Source organism: Struthio camelus, chromosome 1 (genome assembly GCF_040807025.1).
Source record: "Struthio camelus isolate bStrCam1 chromosome 1, bStrCam1.hap1, whole genome shotgun sequence".
Classification (NCBI taxonomy): domain Eukaryota; kingdom Metazoa; phylum Chordata; class Aves; order Struthioniformes; family Struthionidae; genus Struthio; species Struthio camelus.
The window spans coordinates 33,949,563-33,974,684 of NC_090942.1; the positions used below are offsets into that span (position 1 = coordinate 33,949,563).

The 25,122-nt window shown below is 35.4% G+C and overlaps 1 protein-coding gene across 2 annotated transcripts in view; it reads right to left on the reverse strand.

Moving 5' to 3' along the window:
• Positions 1-10,153: 10,153 nt before the first annotated feature.
• Positions 10,154-25,122, reverse strand: part of YAF2 (YY1 associated factor 2) — a 28,533-nt gene continuing 13,564 nt past the window's right edge. For both annotated transcript variants that reach the window (XM_068933605.1, XM_068933596.1), the window contains exons 3-4: positions 14,201-14,353; positions 10,154-11,573 (exon numbers count right to left, since the gene is read on the reverse strand). In XM_068933605.1, coding sequence (XP_068789706.1) covers positions 11,336-11,573; positions 14,201-14,353 — 391 coding nt within the window. In that variant the 3' untranslated portion in view covers positions 10,154-11,335. The remainder of the gene's footprint in view (positions 11,574-14,200; positions 14,354-25,122) is intronic.

Below are 25,122 nucleotides of genomic sequence, written 5' to 3' on the forward strand. Positions count from 1 at the left end.
TTTGTTTAGTTTATTTGTTCACATTTGATGTAAATATATTTAATACATTTATGTATTTATTATTCCCAAGTTGGGGGCAGGGGGGGGAAGGCCTGCATGGTGAGGAGAGTGAAAGTGCATCTAGCAAACAGCCAAAGTGAAAAAATGCTAGATGATGACAGCCAGCTGCTCTTCCAAGAGGAAACAGAGGTTCAGGAGAGTTGCCAGGAACTCTGAAAGCCATGCAACAGAGCAAGCCTGATACACCAGAGACAGTGAGCCAGGTAGCCAGTTTCCTCCATTTAGGAAAAAGCAGCATAACCTGGAATGGAAAAGATGACAGACGGTCGTTCAGTAGACAGAGGTTTTTGGAAAGCGGTCAGTTAGTGAAAGCAGGTAAAGATTTGATTTACTCTGTCAATTTCCGGCCAGGCCAACTTGTTATTCTACTCTTATCTCTACTCCGCCTTTCCTCCCTTCTCCTCCCTTTTTCATATGCAGTTTAATGTTGTGAAGAAATGAAGAGACATGTCAAGTACAGAGAAATAAAATCGTAATGTTTCTCTTTCCATAGCAGACCCACAAGGTTCCATGAGGACCCTGTTCTCCAGGGGTTGTTTTATTACCCAAATTAATAATTCAAAACCAGATTATATCAGTCAAAACTACTAGCAGTTTAAAGCATTTAATGCCTGAACTATCAGGAAGAAGAGAGAACACAACTTCAATACTTTCTTTTGTATCTACTTCCCCTTTTAAAACTTTGAACAGAACAGCCATGTAACAGACGAAAGCCAAAGGTACATAACAGGCTTATATACCAGCACATCCTTATACTTTGTCACTAAATTAATCATGACTTAAATTCATATAAGGAATTATGGTGAGCAGTCAGCTTGCCTTTTACAGCCCCATGCCACTCTATTTGAGTGTAGATATTGTATTAATTTATCCAAGGTAGCACTAGAATTATACTGTAAAACTATTCCCTTGCACAGTCAATGAGTTTACAGGATACTGTGTCGCATTCAGAGAGCACAGAACTTAAGAGTCTGAGACATCTGCGATACCTTCAAGTGCTGCTGACTCATGATTGCACTAATAAATTACCCAGCTTTCATCCATCCCTTATGTGTAACTTCAGAAAGATTTTTTTTACTCTATTTTCTTTCAGGTTAAGAAAGGGTAAAATAAAATAGGACATAGCACTAACCTAGCTCCAGGCACCACGCACAAAAAAGAATGCTGTGATCTGCAATGGCTGCCAAAACATTTGTGTGGAATTCAAGAAATCTGTTTTGATCTTCAGAGCCATAATTGTGTAGCAGACTTGCTAAATAGTTAGCAAAGAAATGAATAGAGGGGTGATAGAAGGACCTTAGAACTTGCTCTCCTCTTTTGAATTCCTTCTATTCTTCTAAACATAGACAAGTAAGTAGACTAAATTAGAGTCCTTAAATTAGTGACAGTAACCCCCTTCTGGTATCTGATGCCAATTTAATCTCAGAAGCACTGAATAGCATTGTCCCTCACACAAGTCATTAGCTCTGCCAGCACCAAGTTTGGTATTCATGTCAACAATTTGCTGCCACTTGCTGCCTGCCCTTTGGGATCTGTGCCCAACATTCACAGGCTGACATTATAAGCATTCTGTATCCGAGGATGCGTCAGCCTTATGCACTGCCCACTTTAGAGTGAGGATAAGTTTATTTATGGCCAAGACTTCCGTCACTTGCTACACAAATGGGAAACACTGACTGTCTTTACTTCTTTCAAGAACTGCTTGTAGGATATTAGCCTCACACTGCAAAGCAGCACAAATGAAAATTCACAGAAAATTGAACATAGCCATTGGAACAATACGTAGCCTGAAGATAACCTGAGACAACTCATATATATCTTTTTTTTTTGTTAGAACCTGCTTTACTAACAAGAGTAGTTGCATATATTATCAGATAAGTCTTATACTAAGCCTTCTCAAGCTTCTTAGCTCAGCTGTTACTTTTACCTTTAAGTTTAATTTGTAAGCATAGATGCTTTAAGTTTCTTCCTGCTAAAGCAGCGCTCCAAGGAGTATCTCTACTTCCATCATACTTCCCCCACTGAGAAAGGTAATGAATCACCTTTGTCAACAAAATTAGAAGCGCTCACTTGGCATTTTGAGAGCACCCTATCTGACAATCTGCTAGAATAACTTATCCCCAAATTGCTCACTTACATTTCTTGCACTTTTTCCTAATCAATACAAACAACACATTCAAAGAAGGGTGTCTGAGAATTTTAATCATTTTATTTATTATGTTATTTATCATGACACACCCTAAGCCTCACCACTGCCAGTCAAGACTGAATAAACTGCACTCGCAATAATTTTCACCAAAAATACTTTTCTGTCAAACTCTTTACAGGTAAAGCCATGCAAGAAATATTAACTTATTGTGGGGGAAGGCATTTAAATATCTGGGTCACTATTTTGGGCTTCAAATACACCTATCATTTAAAACTAACTCATTTCAAACTAACTGCATGTTAATCAAACAATGTGAAATAACTACAGAGTTCTTCACCTTTAAACAATCCCATTATCATTAACCGTGTGGAATTTAGTCTGTAAAAATATGTTTGCACTGTGATTTCTACTGTTTCTTTCTGTATAGCCCCTTCTCCCAGCTTTTTTGCCAAGCTTTGAAAATTTAAAATTGTTTAAAAATCTTTGAGTAGAGGTCAGTATGAAGTCACTTTAAAGCATTTTCCTCATGTGTTACTGTATATACTCAGCTAAATGCAATGTAATGTCATCTTTATTAAAGGAGCATTTAACTGCAGTTGAACATAGTTTACGACACAGAAAATTCAGAGCATCTCATGGTGTAAACTGTATTATCCAACTGCTACATAGTGGCCTTTTAAGTGTACAGCAATATACTGGTTATGTTTTGCTTGCAGTAGGTTTGGAATTTTTAGAACAAAATTATATATACACATTAAAAAATTACATCCACACACAATCTTTTGTTCACAGAGATGTTTATTTTTATCTTCAATGCTTGTAGGGAATACGGTTTCACTACAAAAAGTGTCTCAGAGAAACTTCATTCAAAATCTAGACTTAAGAATGAAGGGAAAAAATATACTTTCAGCTGTACCAGTCCTGAGCAAAGAAGTAAAAAAAAAAAAAAATCCCTCAGAGAGAGAGGAAACAGCACCAATAAAACTGGAGGGCCTCTTACTAATATCTGCTCATGCTTTCCTGCTTGAGAATTGGTAAAATTTAGGTGGGAAGAATTACTTTATTAGAACGTGGACCTGACTAAAATTCACAGTCCCAGCCTCTCAACAAAAATACCATGGATTCTTTTACAATTAGAATTCAGGGCCTCAATTTTGCTTTACATTAAAGTAGTCAGGACTGCTAACAGCATGACTATTGTCCCATGGTGTAACATTCTCTCTTACTTAAATTGGTAAATAAATATTTACTTAATATACTTATTAAAATAAATATTTATTTCCTAACCAACACTGAGTTCCTGAAAAGTTACATTTTTCTTAGAAGTATACTACTCATATGCAATTGTAAATTTCTGGTAACATCAGATCTCTACATAAGTCAAGTGGCTTACATTCTGTCTCTTGTTCTCTCAGTGAAAGGATTTCGAGCCATTGGTAATGCTCAGTACTTAATAGTTGGTTTATCCAGGACATTAAGATTCAATCTGACAAAGTAAATACTTCTAAGATTCAGAACAGAAAAGGCACTTAGTCATTTTGGGGAAGACACCTGACAGATACGATTTTTTTTTTCAAAACAACAAGCCCTTTTTCTGACAGTAAAATCCTTTAAAACTACCTTCAGATAAACATATACCCTATGAATAAAACCAACCGTCTGTGCCCCTTCCCAAGAAAGATAACACTACCCTTGACTGGTAAATCAAGAAGTGTGAGAGCGTCCAGAAACACTCTGAAGTTTTACTCACTTCTGTGATATTCTAGTAGGCTATCACAGCTGACTGGAAGAAAAAGTCTTCTCCAAAGAATTTCCATTTTATAAACTGAAAGCCATAGCAATTTCTGGACTGCTTCTTATTAGGTGCTTATATCAGCTATAAAATGTAAGATTCTAATGGATTATAACCAGAAACATCACGTCAGTTATAACCAATAACCTGTAACTCCATCCAGAAGAGTAAATCTTCTGTCAAACTTCCTTTCTTTCAGTTGAATCGTTGCCTCAGTGATGCTCTGCATAAGGCACTTAATAATAGTAAATTTAAAGAGCATCTGACAGTGCTGTTGGTAGTTTTGATATGTCTGTATGGGTGCCTCAAGATTAATTGGCTAAGGTGTGGAATAATCACTGAAAATAGCCATACGAACTACTGTTGACAACACTCTTTTCAGAAGCCACATCCATTCTATTCTGGATTCTTATTACCTTTTCGGCATAAAGTTATCCTTTTCTAGTACTCCAGGAATCTGACCACCTAAAACTGGGTAATGTCTACACGTACCAGAGGAGTTTGGTTCCTGATTAGCTCTTTAATCAAAACTACTGCCGTTTCAACACACATGACCTAGGAGAGAGAGATGTTGATGGTATTTAACATGAACTTCACAAAGCCTTACATCTATCTTTAGGTCAAAAATCACTGGAATCAACATGCCTCAAGAACTGTAAAGCAAAACACACTGGTACGGAGTGTGGGATGCTGCCTATTTCCAATACAGTACACAGAGAAGGGACTACTACACTCAAGAAGAAGCCATAATAAAAGGCTTTTCTAGGTATCATTCTGAAAAAACATTTTGCTTTTCCCTTTCTTTTTCCTCTTGCTGAATTGAGGGTTTCTGAAGTTGTGTGACATTTTAGAAACAGAAGCTGCCTACTCAGAAATTCTGAGTGAGAATTCTGAGCTGAAAAAGTGCTCAGTATCTGTGCACTGTCCTTGGTGTATCTCTTTCTTCAGCCAGCACAGAAAGCATTTTCTTGTACCTCACAAAAAGCCTTCATGTACTGCAATTTACCTGGCAAAGTCACACCTCCATCAGTTAGAAAGCATTTTTCTTATTCTTCCACATGTGGAAAGCTCACAACAACAGAATTGGACATTTGCAAGAATATGGATATGAAGACTGGCAATTGCCATTCCAGAATTCCAGTTACCTCAGCCAGAAAGCTTGAATACTATGAGATTGCTATAAATAAGTTTGGTCAGCAAGAATCTCTCCAGTAAGTCAATTATGTAGAAACAAGGACAAAATTGATAGATGATTTCCAAGCTCTATTTCACATACCATTTCTCGTCTTAAAGAAACCAAGATACACTTGAAGAACTGGGAATAACAGTCAAATTCACTACTTACAAAAGATATAGTAAATTATTTCAAATTCACTGCATCCACTACACTATAAATGCACTTTTTCCCTAAAAAAAAAAAAAAAAGATAAAAAGGGATCAGAATTTGTTCCCTTTAGCAGTGGTAGTAGTGACACACAACAAACATATGTAATCTTAATCTAATCAAGGGAAATCTCTTAACTCAGAGCTGAAGGCCATTACAGTAAGGGATGATCAAACAGATGGCAGATTTTCTTGCTTAGAGGTCGGTGCCTTCAGGAAGTGGGCTGGGCATTGAAGCATTTTGATTTATTCTCTGTAAAGAAGGATCAGCTTGAAATAGATTATTTCATTTTCAGGGAAGGCAGTTATATATTGGATGCATACAGATCCAAATTAGATCTCTGCATTCCCAAAGTGGATATTCAGAAAGTAAAATCTTGGCCTGACCACTGGCTTGGCTCAACTAACCAACGCTAAGTGATTCTGAACAACTCCAACCTTCTCTAGCTAGGAATAAAGAACCTGCTACCGCCTTTGAACAGAAGTTGCAGTTTGTAGAATCTAGACCAAGGCACCTTGCTTGAAATGATGGAGTCTTTACTGCTTGAACCACAGACAAGATAACACAATCTTACTGGTGGGTGGTGAGCGAGCTTGGGAAGGGAGTAAAGAGCCAATTAGCTAATCTCATTAGCACGGGTTATATGCATCTCACTCGTGAGTATACTTTTGCTTCCTCATACTGAAGCAGAACATTAAGAGCATGTGGTTAGCAGGTTATCCAAAAACATATTCATATGCTTTTTTTCTCCTTCAGTCTTCTTCTCAATAACTCCACGTAAATTAGAGTTCCTTTGGTCTAGATATTTCTATAATTAAAGATGTATCAGGCAACTTTTCCAGGTGGTCTAGATATTGCAGATATATTCCTGAAGGACTTGCTCAAATATTCCTAACTCTGTGAAGATATGCTATACTCCCCCCAAATAACTGACATTTTAGGTACTAATCTTTAAACTATTCCTACTGGAGCAATATCTTTCTGGTGACTGCTGTTTTACTAAACATATGGGAAAAGGAATAATAGATCATGTATCGTTTTGTCTTACAAAACCAAGATGATACAGCAACGAATGAACGTGACCATTCTCCATACTATTAATCTGAGCTACGGAATATGCTTTTACTCTTCATCTTGCATGGTTTAACTCCTTTAAAGTGCAGCTAAAACCTCCTGTGCAAATTAAACTGTCCACAGAGTTCCCTGTGTCAGTGAATAGAGTAATTTCCTTAGGATGATCCTTATCTGTTTCCCATAATAAAAGGGACAAGAATAGGATGGAAAGCACTTTTGGAGGGATTAAGTATTATATAACGGATGTTCATTTCTACTAGTTGTCACCTATATAGTCAAACAGAAGTTGAAAACAGCTCTGGCATCAATAAGACTGTATGATCTGAAGCTAATTTATTTGGTTTCTGCATTTTCTTTCACTGTTTGAAATTTCAATGATATAGTTTAGGCAGAGAAGGTGGCATCTGATCTCCTAGGCTTTTTTCATAGACATATCACTATCTTCCTGTGCAATGTCTTAGGCAAGTAACTTAAACTTCACTTTCTGATCATTTATCAACAAGGATGTAGCCACCCATTGTGTTGGACCATTTTTTCCATTCATATCCATCTAGGTAGGAAGTTATAATAATTTCGGTAAAGCACTGATTTCTGATTAAACTGTGAATTTTAAAAGTAGTCAAATCCTGTTAATTTTCATTAAGACATAGTTTTTTTTCTTTAGATATCAAATTAAGCTCAATATCTGATTATCTTATACAAAGCTCTTGAGCCTTTTTTCCCTCTTGTTGAAATTTTGACAGTACAGAAGAAAACTGACTGAGCTCTTCTCAATTTGGCTGATTCTACTGTGCATCTTTTGCTAGTAGGTGAAGTTACACCCCTTCAAATTGAGACTGCTTTGACAGAAGTTAGGGCATAATTTCAGGTAGGAAAAAAATTCTAAAGCACAAGCAGTATTTCCAGCACACTCAAATCTTAACATTAAGATAAATGAATGTTTTTGCTAAATAACATATTTGACTGGTCTACTAGCAATCTTATCTATCTTATTCCTGAGAAAGCGCAGGCCAAGTTTACTACAAGTATTGTACTTGCTGTTCCAGAGGAGAAATTAAGTCAAATTAACTTCCTTTTCCATATAGTTTCTGATATTTGAAAGGAAGCATACCCAGACTCTCTAGTAGAGAATAGTCAACAAAAGGCATGTGACAGCAGATACAGTTAAAAAAAATCTGGACGTACACTAGAGTATACAATAGAGAGTTCCATGCCATATCCATCCTGTATAACAAACACATAACTAAACAGCATAATCTGGGAAACGATCAGGCTTTTGAGACAGGATAGATACAGATTAAACACTTGAGACATAGAGCCACATAGCTGTGTCAAATTTAGAAGACCCGCCTGAACACTATAAAGAACTACTGGAAACAAATTATAAGAAGTATTCTATCTCATATGGCTATCAAAAAAAAAAAAAGCTATCTGTAATATTAAAATTGTAAAGTGCACAAATTGTAAAATCTCAAAAATTGTTTGGACTATATAATCTATGTTAGAAAACATCAAATATCTAGACAAACGTGTAATAGGTTAAAATTTCAATCATACTCCTAGTTTCAAGAATTTTAATGTCAAGATTTGTTAAAGCTAAGTTTTTGATCGTAATTTTTTTTTTTTTTACTATCACTTCACTTAGAATCAAGATTTTATATGGCAGAATTTAATCTAAGCAGAACAACTTTTGTTTATCTCCAGTACACAGACTCAATTTCAGAAAAACAGGTAATAGTCTACAACTGTATATTTAATCATTTCCTTATGCCACCTATAATTACTGGCACAGTTAGGAAAATTGAACAATCATATACTTTATCAGTGAATTAACTATAGTTCATTTTTTCCCCTCCCGCCCTTCCCTTTTCCTTTCTAAAACTGGACAATCAACAAGCACATAAAGGAACTTATTTACATGGAACACCATTACATTTGTCTTTGTTGGGTTATCATTTCATGGAAAAACCCAGCATGTATGGCTGTTGAAGACTGGTGCATATTTTGGATTTAACAAATAACAGGTCTTATGCAGAAAACAGTCACAGAAAAAAAATAGCTAATCAAAACACATTACAACATTAGATTTTCACTTTTTATAAATGGAGTAAAGATGCTTTTAAATATATTTACAGTTAGAAAAAGGACTTAATATTACTACAAATCAAAATTATTTAGAAATTATGAAAGTGAAGTTGATTTAAACTATACTTGCAACATTATGAACAGAGTAAAATTGCCAAACTCCACTGATTTTGTCTACTCTGTTGTCAGTATTGTCACATCCCTTTAATCATAAATCGGTAAAAATAATTTTAAGTTTGTTTAATGCCGGAATAGGCATTGTTGCAAGGTAAACACTAGCTACGTAATATTTACTCTTTCAGTTAGGACCATCACAGCTCAATTTTTAGATCCTAGCTGATTGGTATTATATTTGCCATTAAAAATTGCTTTTTTAAGTCTTATTCCATAAAGAACAGGGATTTCCATAAGACCTTTCTGTATTCTTTTCATTATAACCATACTTTTACCACGTATTTGAGATTATTCTCTAGCGACAGTTGAATCGCAGCAAAGCCACTCAGTTCTTCTTTCCTTCCAAACCAAATGGCTACTTATATCTACAAGTAAAGAGAGCTCTTGTTGGCGGTGCTGGGAGGTTTATTCACGTAAACTTAAATGAAAATAAGATTCTCATTTAGTGAAACTACTGGTGATAGATTATTATTTACTTGCAAGGAATAATGAAATGTGTTAGCATTCATTACATTCTAAATTAGAAGCACATTTCATAAAACATCTTGCAATGAGATTTGCTATCATTAAACTGCTTACTTTAAACAGTTTCAGTTCTCTTCTAATCCATTACACCAGTATATTCTGCAAACAGTCCCACCTAAAAATAAAATATAAAAAAATAAAGTTGAGAAGTATGTACTTTTCTTTTAAAAACTAGTGTATGTTATTCTGACCTCCAGTCCAGCCCCAAAAACATTTAAGTACCTTAAAATACATTGTTTTAAAGATACTAAGATTTGGCCAGGTAATATCAATGAACAAACATCCTGTTTGGTAAGATAAAGCAGAATACATAATAAACAGGTCAGTAGTTATTCATCTGAAATAGCCTATAATTAACATTTGATGTCTAAAAAGTTTAAACAGCAACACCAAGGAATGAGGTATGTATGTTCTCAGATATCACATCAGACTTTCATTTTATGCAACTATTTCACAATTAGCATCTTACAAAATAGACAGTACTATTATGCCTGTAGAAGTACTGCATTAAAAACAGAAAAATACATTACTACAAGAAACCACCAAACATCACAATTGTCAGGGGCTACAAAAATCCATTGTTTTAGCTGTTACAAAGATGTACCATAGGTTGGTAATAATTTAGGGCTGGATTCACTACCAAAAGGTCCATCCAACTTTTATAAGGGGATAGAAATATATATTTTGGATGAAAGAGAAGAATCACAGGGATGTGAGTGGACTTCCTCACTAAGAGGAGAATCAAATGGACTTTTGTACTGAATCTGAATCTCTAATTTTACATCTATACATGGATTTTGTGTGTGTGTGTGTGTGTGTGTTCGTGTGTGTGCGTTCATGTGTGTGCACGTATGAATGCGTACGTGTGTGTGCATCAAAACACTTATTGGTTGTAAACAAAAATGCAAAATCTGTATTCACAAAAATATTTTATTGGTAATTTTACATAATACCAGATGGGACTGTAAATAGTTCTGCTCTGTATCAGTATATTGCTAAGTGCGTAAATGCTGACAAATTATGCCGTAGAGTGCAGAGTTTTTTTCATATGATTTATGACATAATCTTTTCTACAGGGCCAAATCAAATTGAAAGAAGTTGATTCAAGAATAAAAAAGTAATAGTATTGTTATTTCCTTATTCTTGTGCAACATCTAATATTTCTGTAATGAAATGGTAAGTGACTGTATGACACTACATAAACTTGGGGCAAGGAAACAGCACTAAACAGAAAAGAGAACTGTACTTCTGGTTATTTTTAAAGCTTTTTCAAAATTTCATATTTCCAGATGTAAGTTTTGCCAAATGCTTAGTCATTTGAGGTTTAATACACTTGTTACAAAACATAGAATACCAGTGTATAGTGACAATGTAGTACTTCACCTGAATTATAAAGCTAACCAATCAATCCTTAGAATGTTTTCTATTTTGCTTGTAAACATTACAATAAGTGTTTTAAGTGTGAAAAAAAATTGGTAAAACCAGCAACATAATTCAGTAACAGTAATCTAGTAAAATGTGTCAAACATTGGCAAAAATTCATAGAAATGTTTTATTTAATAACATTTTCCTATTTAACCACACCAAGTACCAGCAGGTGTTTTTAAGATAATTATTATGAAAATTCTGTTGCAGCAATAGTTGATTAAGTTGATCTTTGACTTGCATACATATAACTATGCTTCACAATTCTCAAATAATACATATTTAGGCAGCTTGAACTATGTTATAAAAATTTAAATTCAGTACATGCCAATAGTAGAGAATCCAAGAGTTGTGTTAGAATTCACTAAACTAAAAGTGAAAATGGACTTACCAATAACACTGCATAATGAACATTCAAACCACATTTTCATGGCACCTTTACACATGAAGATTAAAAAGTCGGTCTGAAAATGCTTTGTAAGCATTTGTAGATGGCATTTAAATTATCATTTCTACCACTGCACTTTTTAACTGCATAAACTATGTTCCAGTAAACATACCAATTGTGCACGGATAATCTGTCATGAAAATGTGGTAACAGGTGGCAGAAGTTATGTATTTGCATGTTTTGAAGAGAAGAGACTAAAGAAACTGGAAGAAATAAACTTTAATGAGATTCTCCATTCAGCGATGAGGCTTCTCCTCTGGGTGAAGATGACCTGGACATTCCCCTCTCTGTGTTGTCAGAGCTAGAACCACTCTGACTGTGCTGATCCGCAGAAGCGGCACTGGAAGCAGGTGGTGACTTAGTTTTCTCCTTAAAGTCTGTAATTATGACTGTCAGATCTCCAACGGTAACTTCCAAATGCTGAGCACTACTTCGATCCACATTTTTCAATCTTGGCCTAAATAAAACAGATAATCATATTAAAAGCACCCATACCCTTGTATTATCTTGTCTTCCCCCTACTTTTTAAATGAGCTCCGGAGAAGATACATGTACCATCAGCTGCTGTGTGGAACAAGCAATACATAAAATAACAACATATCACAAGTTTACTATATAGCATTTCCAGTTAAGTTTTAAATCAGAATGGTTGTAATATAGAGAAAGACAAAAATAAAATGTTGACTTTTCCACCTTTTCCTAAGATTATGTAAAACTTGACTTTATGCATAATACAACCGTGCAGCAATACAGTTTTGTTACACATTTTAAGGTTTTTGGTTTTAAAAATTTGTCTTTTATTATTGTAGCTATGAAGTTACGACCCAGAGAAACATCTCCTTCTGCAGCAGCAAGTCTAAGTAGAGAACAGCATTTAATAATGAAAAATCTGATGTCTGACAAGCTCATCTGTGTTTTTCGAAATCAACAGCACCGACAGTTTTAACTACAAGTTCTTCTGCATTCTGCAAGTGTTAGCTTGCAGCGGGTTTTTTCATTTCAAAACCTCACTAAGATTAGTACACTGTTTGGACTGGACTTTGTATAATTCTGAGTATAATTCTGGTATCCCTAGCATACGCTGTGATTTAAGTTATGCACAGAGCTCTGTATTACACAGAGTGTTGTTGGGTAAGTCTCTTCATCTAATCTGTCTAGCATTTGATTTTCACAACATACAGAACCAGAGAAGAATGCTATGAATTATATTCTGCACAAGCTGTTGAGAACAGCATGGCTTTATGAATTTAACTGACTCCACAGCTGTCACCAGGTCAAGCTGCAATAAAACAAATTGGTATGACATCACTTGTTAGCAGGTGTTTTAACATCAAAGTCCTAACTTTCACTCTATCACGTGACTTTGCTTCAAGTAGAGTTCCAGTAGGTTCCCAGTCATTTCAGCTGAAACACCTCATGCCCTCCCATTACTAGACAGATATAGGGCTTGACATCTCGCTCCCCCAAGAAGGAAGACTCTAAGAGGAGGCTGAAAATCTGCTATTCTGTAACATTGGAATGGAGAGAAGAAAAAGAAGAAGAAAAAAAAAAAAATCAGCATTATCAGCCTGCATCACCGGCATGACTGTTTCCAGCAGAAATATGTAACTTTTAGAGCAAAGAGAAAAGGATATCCTTGTTTATTGATGAAATCTACTTAAACTAATCAATAATTCTTAACTTGCTATCCTATCTAGTAAAACAATTCTGAGGAGGAAAAAAAAAAAAAAGGGGAACTGTTTGAAGAGTTAAAAAGCAAAACCAAAAAAACCCACAGCCTAGTTGTTTCCAATATTTATTCTTAGAGCAAATCTCTATACTGATATTTTAGTCCAAGATTTTTATTTAAGTGTTCTCCATTTTTCCTTATCTCACTTTTGCATTTTTTAATGTAATGTTGCAATTTAACCTATAATATTTACATTTGTAATACCTAATTAGCTTTTTTAAAACTTATTGTGTTAACTTCAGATACTTCATAACAGAAGCAGCTCAGCTGAGCGTGCAGTACAGCTAGAAATTTTGAGTACAAAACCCAAGAAAAATAGTTAAATAAATGTATTCTCCTGCTGAAACAGCTCAGTCTCCTTAACTCTAACCAAGTCTATCTTAAAGACTGTTATGGAACTTCTCTCTAGTCTCACAATTTCTCCCTGGTTCTGATTCTGATATCCTATTTCAGGCATAAGAGAAACATCTGCTACTTCTCCACAGAACTGATTCCAAGACACCTTCCTTGGGTGGACTACTTTGGAAAGCTTCCCCACCCCTACCCCCTACTAAAATAAATAAATACGTAAATAAATAAATAAATAAATAAATAAAATAAATCACTAGTTCCTCCCACCTTTGATTAAGCTACCGGTCTTGTATGCTTCTGAGCTTCCTGGTACCACATTCTTCCTATGATACCTTTATGCTTAAACTGCGATAAATTTGGAGTTAAATCTGCTGCTTTGGTTTTCTAGTTCACATCTTCCTTCCACCTGGTCTACAGCAAAATCCCAGCTTTTATGGCTGCTTGCCTGTATTGCCATATTTCATGTTCTCAGTTCTAAGAATCCAAAGTTTCCTGCAGTACCCTAGATGTAGCACAGGGATTTTTTATCACTAGGAAATTTGCCTTACCCTTTCACATATTAATTAAATACCTTAGTTTAGCCTCCAAAATTTATTCCAATTCTGCAAGAATACCAATGACTATGTTACTTTCCTACTCTTCTGGAGCCTGGTATTTGCTCTTTCTCTCCTATTGTTCTGCATAAAATTAGTCGCTCTCCTCATCATCCCTTTTGCCTATCTATGGTTTTATATGGTGAGAGAAAGACATCTGCTCCCCTTGACAAAAGTACCCAATTCTCTTTCATTTTCAGCTGATCTCCATCTTCTGGTCAAAGTTACGAACTGCAGGTTTTCTTCACATTTAATAGGCAGCCTAAAAAACAATGAAACTTCAACACAAGTTTTTAGCTTTATTTTTGAAAGAGTTTACCACAGCACTTACAGAGCAGTAAAATGCAGAGCATTTTCTTACTTTTTTATGATTATGTTTACCAATACTGCAAAAGTTTCTAAAAATTTTACCTGGTTTTCTTATGACTGTTCTTTTTGCTAGTTGTTTCCTTTTCACTTTTTTCCTTTTCTACTTTGTCTTTTTTCTCTTTCTTTGATTGTGTAGGGGGCACAAACTGCTGGGGAACCTGCTGTGCAACCAGCTGAGAGACAGGTCGAGGTTTCCTGTGTGCACATATATATATATATATACACATAATGTTTAGACTTTACAACATTAGTCTCAAAACTCTCTACACTTTTGTTATTAACAGTAACATTCAGCACAAAATGAAATTCTGCTAAAACTTATCTAGCTGCTAACATTTTATTACAATAGCATATCAAATTTAAACCACTAGAGCCTTTTGATTCACTTTCATTATGAACAACAGATCTTTTCTGAAGGATTTAAAGGAAGGACTTTTCAATATACCCTCTTCCCCCAGTTGTTATTTCCAGACAGAGACTTACAGTGGGTGAGCTCCACAAGATGAAGCTTTCTGAGTAAATGCACTTTTTTTCCCCTCTCAAATGAAGGAGGAGTCCATTCTGGATGTACTACAATTCCTATCAGCACACAATACTTATCACAAAGAAGAAAGAGCTGACTTTTCCATTTACCAAAGTTACAGCCACTGCAAGCTTTACAGAGTAAAACTTAACTGTTTCAATTCGTATTCCCCAAAATCAATACAGAATGCTGGCTAAATGGTGTTTATCAGCTTCTTCACTGGAAAAAGTATAACTAATACAGCAGGATGTACCTATCAGGACATATATGCTCTAAAAGCTGGCCACAGAAACTTTCAAACACATTCCATCAGAATACATAATGCCTTTTTTCCCCTCAAGTTTTGATCCAAACTAAAAACAGTTTACTATTTTTATATTCTGATATATGAATATTTTTTCTTTTTGAAAATTTTTGAAATGAAGGAATTGCTTCATTTTTATTTTATTTTGTATTGGAATACAATAATTCTAACGTTAGATTATATGTTTCACTCTTTCTAATTAAAAAGTATTTATTTTGAGATTTTGGATTTAAGAAATTTAAAATCATTATGTGTAAAAGGAAAGTTCTCTGATTCTATGAAGATTTTGAAAATAGGAAATTCTCGAGAAGAATGCTTGCCCTGCAAAGCTATGAGTTGTTTGTTAGTGCCGGGTTTTTTTTAATAGAAAAAGCACAAATTATACGCGATACTCTGAAAATAGAAAGCAGTTATTTAAGCTACACAAGCTATCAGCTGTTATGCATATTTATTTACCCCAGTCTACAAGATCACACTTCCAGCACTTCTCACTTAGGTGAAGCGATGAGTGAAATAGTAAAAGCAGAACATCAAAGCAGCTGCCATTAGTAAGTTGTAATATTTTCAGCACTGATTGCTATAGCTCAGGTTACGTATAAAGAGCCAAGTTACAAGAACCCACAAAGTGCAGAAAAGGCAGTTACCATAAGAGAGTTCAGATTTCATGAGCCTCCAACAAGTTCTTAACGAATTAAAGCAAAAATAGACTACTGAAAATGTCAAGAGAGTGTAACTTCAGGGTAAAATCTAGATTACCAAATACTCAGTCATGAATTAACCCCCTACTAACCCATGAAGATATAAGTCTCTGCAACAGATTACTTAATGGAAACTCCGCAACTTTTATCAACTGGCAAATATATGACTACATGCTTTTCAGCCAACCACTCCAGGTAGCTCCTCACAAAATAAACACAATATATTAAATCTGGAATCACTGAAATGACTCAACGGACTATAAGGATTGTTTGTATGAATAGAACATATACATTTTAAAGAAACCCAGCCTCAAAACAGTCCCAACTTCTCATCACAGTAGTTCATAACAAAACAGGAAGAACCAAGGTGTAATGGATGCACAAATTTATTTTATGTGAAAAATACTTGTGATATAGAAACAAAACTGAACATCTGTCTTGAACTGGAGATGGCCCCAGGAGACAGGGATACAATGAGTTAATATTTCTAGTGACGGCCAAGTGACAACCCCATAATTACTGCATGGTAACCTGTGAGAATAATCTGACAGGTTACTTATCAGGTAAAACAGTAGAAAATTTCCTTGAGACAGGATTAATTATCGCCCAGGGCTGTGGACAACACCATGATCATGGAAACATCTTAAAAAGGCAGAGAGAGAGAGAGAGAGAGAGAGAGAGAAAAATAAATAAATCTTCAAAATCTATGCTAGGAGTTCTCAATATGAAACAATTTCAATTCCTGAGGGCAAACTAGATTATTTCTATTACAGCACATCTGGGAAATTAGGCTTAGAACAAACAAAGTTCTAAACCTAGGAGTTGATCTAGTGCCTAATACCATAAAACAAATGAAAAAAGCAAAAAAAAAAAAAAAAAAGAACAAAAAAGGAAGAAAAAAGCAAAAAAGAAAATAGCAAAAAAAAAAAAATCTTTGCCACAAGGAACTCAAGTTAATTAAGACCAAAAACATTCAGGAAGATGTACTAAAAATAAATCAAGAAATTGTGCATGGTTTTGTTGTGACAAGGAATTCCACAAAGCTCTCTTATTCCCCCTGATTAAACATCCATCTTCACTCTGTTTACCTGAGATATATTTTTGGCCTAACTCCTCCTCATAGAAACAGATCAGACTGTTCAAGCTATTACTTTTCCCTGAAATATATGAAAAATCCTCATCTGTCAAATGTATATTTAATTTGTTGTCAATTACTTCTAAAGCTGTGTATCAATTATGATATCTATATTCCAAAATTTATTAGCTATTTTGTCACTTCCAGCCTTCTTAAATGAGGCATTCAGTGCTTTTAAAAAAAAATCATTAAGAAAAAAAAAAAAGATTTCACATCTCTCAACACCGATTTATTCTTTCAAATGTTCAGTTATTTTCTCAGGTCCTCAAAAGGAGGTACAGAACTGCAATTAAACAATTTGCAAGCCATGCAGGCTTCAGAAGATAACTCTACCGCTCATGAAGTTTTTAACCAATAGACTAGTTCATGACTTAGCAGTAGCTCAGTCATATCATTCAAACATGAAGGAATTTATACAGAGAAAGGCTTTCTTGCAGGGAAGATAAAGGTAAGAAAAGACACTATTTCTGTAACAAGAAATCAGTTTTCATGATTTCTTACGACAAGAAAATACTTACGACATTTTAAAGTATCGGTTTTCAAAAATACAGTTAAGGACTCCAGTATAATATAGGTTACTACAGATTCAGTAGATATAGGCAGTGTTAACATTGCCTTCTAATTCAACATATTCACTGTAATTTGAACATATTCAGGACTAACTGATATTTATAGAGAAGCTTATAAAATAAACTTCTGCATTACATTTACGAGCATTTTTGACCTTTCAGTTGAGCAATCCAGAACTATAGGCATTACATTTATGAACATTTCTGCATGTTACTTGTTTAGATATATGGTCAGCTCCTCAAAATTGCATTTTTATCCAATAATTTCACTTCAGTTGTTATAAGTGGAACACCAATCAAGAAACACATGCTACTACAAAAGGTAAGAGCTATTTCTTTCCAACAGAGGTGAACACTACGGTTTGGGCCCTGTGCACTCTAACAATACCAATGGACTAATTTATTAAGCTTTCCTTTCCAAGAGGACTCTAAGCATCATAGCTCCAGTTATTACACCTCTCCTTCTCTGATAATTGGGTTTTCCTTTTCAGATAGTTACCTTTCTTCCAAGCTGCCATCAGCCATACTTCTACTAAAGTACATTTCTATCCCAACCTTATCTATTATGGTTTCATATGTTATCTACTTCCTTTCATAGGAATATATTATCACATTCTTTTCAAGGACCTGTGAAAACACACACACATTTTATACATATGACCACCTTAAAAGAACGAGAACAAATATTTACTCAAATAAATAAATCAATCAATCAAACAGCCAATAGACACTAATACAAATATTCACGCATACTTTTGTTGTTTTCCCTACAAATCCTCTGAATGCTAATCAGCAAGGATGTCATCATTTTAGACATGTTAACTATTTTTCTTGTTGAGGGATATGACTGCATTTTGTTTTATGGGATTTAATACTGCTACTGTTTTAGGGGATATATTTACAGAGGCTGAAAAGAATTGATTATTTAGGATTTGTGTGCATAAACTTATGCTAAACACTAATGCTCCCAATGGGAGCAAATACTTAATACCGAGAAGAATGAGCCAGGTTTTGTTGCTGGCTTTCTAAAAAAAGCTTTATACCAAAGCAATTTACATGCCTAGACATGAAAAATATCTGGAACTTGTGCCCTCAAGTCATTTCCCTTTCCCACTGCTCAACACAATACCTTCCTTTTTTAAAGTCATTTGGGAATTCTCACAGCACTACCTGCTTCCTTAATGTCCCTCGCCCTAATCGCCATCAATAATCTTCCTAAAAGGAACTTCAACCAATTTGAAAAGGTCAATAACTTTGTCTCATTACAACAGACTATATCAGCTTTCAAATCAAACCAAATTTAAAAAAAAAGAAAAAAGGAAAAAGAAAAGCAGCGTGCAATGTCTCACACTCAATAGTCAATGTATGCAGCAGAAGCGTCGTCAACTCCCAGTCACCGCATTGGTACATCAAACATGCAGTGGGACAACCAAACAGGCTTACTGCTGAAGCAGCTTGGGTCTGGCTGAATTTTTTTTTTTTAATTCAAGCAGAGCACAACTGCATTTGCACAGTGCTGCTTCTACAGCCAGTATGGGTCCTTAAGCAATCTAAAGCCTTCTGCACAACCCAGAGTTTGAGCTCAAATTCTGACAGACCTGAACTACTTATCTGCTGAACCATCTCTAGGATCCATGCAGTGCAGTTTGGAAACAAAGAGCATGACTGTGTAACAGTTTTGCCTGGACCAACTCCAAAACTAACTAAATCTCAGATGATTCTTGCACAACCCTGTAAGTATCAGTACGAGGCTTCCCTGTGTGCAGGGTTCTGTGAAGATCCATCCATTTGGTGCTGTATACCCTGAACACACAGAGCCAACCAAGACCACTGAGCAGCACAGAGCAGAGACATCATCAACAGTCTCTAACACAGCAGCCAACGCCTTAGCTTTGATTCAGTGCCAGCCACACTGGTCTTGGACTTGCTCATACAGAACCAGTACTCATATTCTCCTAGGACTCATATCATTCAAATTTTTCCACTGTCTAAACTCTCCTAGTCTCCCATTACTCTGACAAATGAATCATAGCTAACAGAAAGTCCACGTTTGCAAATCTTAAAGGTATGTGAGCTGGTGAGCCATGCTAAAGCACACTGCAGATGTCCTACAAGCCATTTCTTCTTCAGTTTGATGAAGCAGTACAATGTTCACTTCTTAAGGTTCTCTCAGTAGGTACATAGATCTGAAAATATATCTTATTCTTCTATATTGAAAGCTGAATGATGTAATAAAATCTCAGAGCTGAACACAGACACTTTTCAACTTATTCGGGGACTCAGGTCTTCATATTGTCATCTGTAGCATGCAGTTTACAAAACTCAGATATTACAAAGAATAAATGAGGGGGGACATCCTCAAATGTACCCTCTTGAAGTTAAATCCCCCATGCTTCATACATTTTACTATGAGAAGGCATTAAAATACTACTTCCCAAACTTAACAGAATGTTCTAAATTAAGGAAAGGCCACCAACTCTGTTCTTCTATCAAGTTGAAAGATATTCTTCAACAGATGACCTGGAACCAGAATTAGTATCCCCTAACTAGAGCTTCCATTCTAATACGACCTTTCCATTTCCTCTTTTGAAGTTTATCTACCTCCTGGCTCCAGTTCAGACAAAAAGCCCTTGCTGGACGCTTATCCTGTTGAGTAGTAAATTATCCATTTCATAAAGCAAAGTGCCACGTATGCAAAAGAACTGAAGGCTTTTAGAATGAAGCCAAACGTTTCAGTCTGTTATTGATCTCTGGTCAGTTTACTTGCCTTACTTTTCCTTTTATAACTAGTGCAATATTCTAGCCCGTATCTTGCCCCATCCCGGAAATTAGGAAGAAATTGTGGGGGATATTATGCTGTAGCTGCCCAGTATATTAGCAGTATGTTTCATGGACTCAAGATATTAGGAAGCTACCTTTTGAGTGACAAAAGGATTGAACGAGACAGACAAGATGTTTACGCTGTCAAACAGAAAGGCAACTATTATATACTCGGAATCGTTTATTCATTAGAACAATTCTAGTTTTCAGACTGATCAGACATCTTATTTCCTATCATATTTTCATTCCCAGAAAAGATCAACTCCTCAGCAGAACAGTGTGTGCTGTATTTTCTCAAAATTCATCTTTTACTTTTACATAGACTCTCTATAAGGTATATTCCATTAACTTTCACTTGTCATATGAATTTTTTCATTCTTCCCCTGTAAAGGATCATCACTTCTTAACAAGCAGGTTTCATAAACTTAAAAAGGTTTTATCCAAAGGAACCCCTAATCTCTAAGAAGCACCACTTATCTAAACTTCTCCCTGCAGGGAGACACTGACCTTTTGTTCAGGACAGCAGACTCATCCCTCAAGAAAGAGGATTTAGAAATATTTGGAATAGAAACCTTACTGATTTTGCCCTGTCCCTGGGCACAGTATGTTTTGCTCAAAAATAGAAGAGTCCACATTATTCTTCAAATCCAAAATATTCTGCCTTTTCAGATGATTCAGGAGAACTGGATAAATGCTTCCACGTTAAAAGAAGTTCCCAAGTCATCTGCACTGCTTCTTGTTCCTGCCCTACCGTTAGGGCCCTCAGTGCATAGTACTCAACTAATGAGTCCAGCATGCTTCTGAATATCAGTTACATTCACGCTTCAGATATCCACTCTATCTGTTTCACTAGCAAGGCAGATCTCATTCATTGGAAACCAGTAATCTACTCAATCAGTGCCCTGAATTTCGATCTCCAGGATTTTTCCAAGGATTAATTATCAAAACCACTACTGCCAAAAGGCCTTATAAGCAGTAACTGATCTATTTAGACAAGTTATCTTTGCTCAAACTTTTGAGTAGCTGATGGGACCAGCACAAAAAAAAAAAAAAAAAAAAAAAAAAAAGCAGCTTTGGCTTTTAGGCACATTCAACACATTTTTCATTACCAGGTCTCCTTGGAAAATGTTTAGAGTTTGTTGCAAAAGCTGCGTTATAAACACAGGATATCCTAATGTATTTTGGATTAAAGTCAGCAAGTTTTTCCATGGTTCTGACTAAGGTAGTAGAAACCTTAAAATCAGAGTCGAGGGCTTCCCAGTTAAATATCTTCAGTCAAACTGTAAGAGAACAAGCTCAGTCAGCTTCTAGGAAAGAAGACTAGAAGCTAGGCATCTAAAACTAATCCTAGGCATCAGGGAAAGTCAATCGGCTCCCTAAGCCACTGGAAGTTTTCCTGTATCTCACTTCCCTCCTCTCCCCCCACCCCTTTTTTTTTTTTACTACTTATAAAGGAAGATAGTCATGAAAAAATGTGACTATTACAGTATTATCATGACAGTGCTTCCACTTTTTATCCAAATCACACCCCTTCCTTTGATTTTTTTCCCTCCTTTGTATGCTGTACATACAAGCTTATGCAACTTCTACGTTATTCTAAGTCATGCTGAAATTCAGCTGGTTTCTACCTGGACAGCTAAAAAAATTTTTGTTAAAGTACTCATCCTTACTTTAACTACACAAACTCTTCTCTCCATTTGTCTATAATTACATTGCCTGTTTCTTCCTTTGACTGTTCTGTTTTCACCTCAATTCCATACAGAAAGGTGACCCACAGATCCATTAGCGTGAACTTTTACCCTCATGTTCCATCTGTCTCAAGTGGCATTTGCTACTACAATTACAAGGCCACAATATTTAATATAGTATTCCTCACAATATTCCATCATGGCAGAGCAGTACTATTGTCCCTAATGCTACTTATTAGCAAAGGCACAAAGGAAATACGGACTCAGACATATGAGAAGTATCACGAATAACCTGATATGCAGTAACCACCATGTGCACTCTTAAACCACTGCAAACGCACAGTAACTGCTGTTAGATTAGTTTTCTTCCACTGATAAAGAAAACCTCACTGTAGAACCTTGCTGCAGACAGTTGTGCCAACTAGGTGATGCATAGGAACTGGTAATGCTATTGTAAGAATTCATACAGCATTGAACCTCTAAGAGACTTTTCAAAATTACTGCCAAATACGTGGCACAGAACTCATTTAATTTTATCTTCTTGAGTTCAAAACAAGTACCCTCATCACAGGCTGACCTTCTACTCAAGTAATTGCACAATATTTCAAAGATTAATATCCTCTAGCATTAATACTTAAAATGTAATTTCTTCTGCAAAATGACATACACTTCTACATCATCCCCAGTACGTTAAACATTTGATTTTTAAGATGTCAGACCAAAACAGAATGTACAGCTAGATACAAGTGTATACAATGCCTACAATAAAATTTCTGGATACTTGAAAATAGCATGCACCTTACAATAATATATATCAAGTAACAAAAATGCTGTGTTACTGAGACACAACTAATTACAACTTTAATCATATGTTGTTCTCCCTCCCACCCATCCTTTTGGGTCTGTCTTCTTTTTGAAGTGAAAGCTTTTAGAGGTCACTATCAAACTCTTCTAAGCTCATTCTGAACAGAATTTAAAACTCCTGACTTCCTACCAAGTCTACAAAAGTTACATGTACTTTCTTCAACTGTAAGTTACTGTAGCTTTACATCATTTTGAAAAAATTATATTCCGCTCCCTCCAGTACCCTTCAGACTTGGGCATCTTCTTTCCACCTTCTGCTCTGGGACACCTGTGTGTTTCTGGCTAAGTTGAATGAGTTAAGATACTCTAATTTTTTTCAAAAAGAATTCTAATTTCAATCATGCTACTACTAATCCCTCTTTACCAACCTTTACTATTACCTCATTTAGTGAGGATACCAAAAGTGCCTCATTAACATGTCTTAGTTCTCCTAGCCTTCAGTTCTCTTAGAAATAAAAAACAAATTCAGTTCTTGTGACAAGGAGATAGACTGAAAATCTTTACTTGTCTATCTTGTGCTTTGCCATGGAAATGAGAACAATCCCTGATAACGGAAGACAGGTTGTTGAGCAGATTAAGTTCAGTCACCCTCTTTCTTATAGCTTTGCTCTTTACACAGAAAATAACAGCATGGGGGCCATTTCCGATGATCGTCTTTGAAGTGCGCAACCCATTTGCTAACAGCGAAAGTATATTTTACATCACACAAGTCATTCTTGGAACATTTATAGCATAACTTCATATACTTAAAAAGCAGATGTTGCATACCTTTTCTGGCACTATATTTTGGATACAGTGGCGCATGTCAGACATTCACACTTAGGACTGCACATTGTCATGATACTGTATGTCTGTATCACTGTTTCTCTTCTTTATCTTTTTATATCCTCTATCATCTTTTCCTCATCTTTAGATAACACTAAGAAAGCCACCCCAATGATGGTTATGCCTGTCTGTTCACTTAAATCATTTTATGGTATCAAATCTTAATATCAGATACCCAATCAAATAATTTCATAAATATGAACTAGATGATTTCACAAGAATGTTTCAAGTAAAGACTCTCATATACTCACTAGTCTAAAACCAAAATTCTGAAAAAAATGCATTAAAAATAATAATCAAACACTTGATTCCAGTATTTAGAACACTTCCATAAGAGTTTTTAGAGCACAGTTGCAAGACAGGATGAGATCTGATACATCAGCTTACTGAGAAGAACATACATGTTCATTCCATAGAGCAGTGCATCTAATAAGCCTACAGATATCTTTGCTCAACACTTCTTGAAACTGCCACCAACAATAAAAATGAAACTCCTGTAAAGCTAGTATCAGAGTAAGTACTTGTTCTTTTTTCTTAAATAATTGATCTCCTTGAACAAGTAATGAAACAAAATTGAATAAACAATAAAACGTTAGTAAGTAATTGAATTATCAATATGCTGTTGTGAACTAAACAAAACCATTGGAAGCAACAAGGTTAGGTTTAAACAAGATTTTTATTAGTAACTGGTTATCTGATACCTGTATCACAGATTTTTTTTTTAAAACTTCAAACAGAATACTGTTAAGTACATTAGAATCTTGCTGAGATCAAAGTTGAATAATTCTAGCCCTACCCTGTTCTTCCATTACTAGACTGAATCATTTCCTAGTACAAATGTATAAGCTTTAAATATCTTATAATTTATTTGAAGATCATTTTCCACACTGGTCTATCCTAAATATTAATGTCTCAAGAAGTTAATAGAAATCTGATATCCACAGTAATACTCTAATCTCCATTTTTCTTGTTCACAGTCATTACTGAAACCTCAAGAAAAGCTTATATTTGCATACTTTCTACCTAATCATCGTATTCTTCCTAATCCCTACTCAAATCTCCTTCACCACATGTCCTCACTTCTCCAACTACTAAGGTCCATGCTCTCTCAAATGCCTTAACACAGTAATTAGATCAATTAAATTAAAAATCAGAAGTTACTGCTCATCTCCAAAGCAAGTAGATGCATAGAGGGAACAACTGATCAGCTGGAGTGATGCCTACAGAGTTATTTTACACTTATTTACAGCTTTCTAAACAAACAAAAGACCCCAAAGGATATGAAAAACTGTATTTGGACAGAAAACTTTATAGCAGAAGTTATATATGCATATATATATACGCATATTATTAGGAGAGTATCTTCACTGAAGTATGAATGTTTTGAGCAATTCTTACGGCATTTAAGTAACTTGTACAGGATACAGCTACAGTTACATATTGTAACAATATGTAGTATAATACACCTCCTGAGTGTTTTCAGGAGGATACTAATTATGCAGAGCTCTAACTGTAACTTTGGACAACGGCTTAGATAG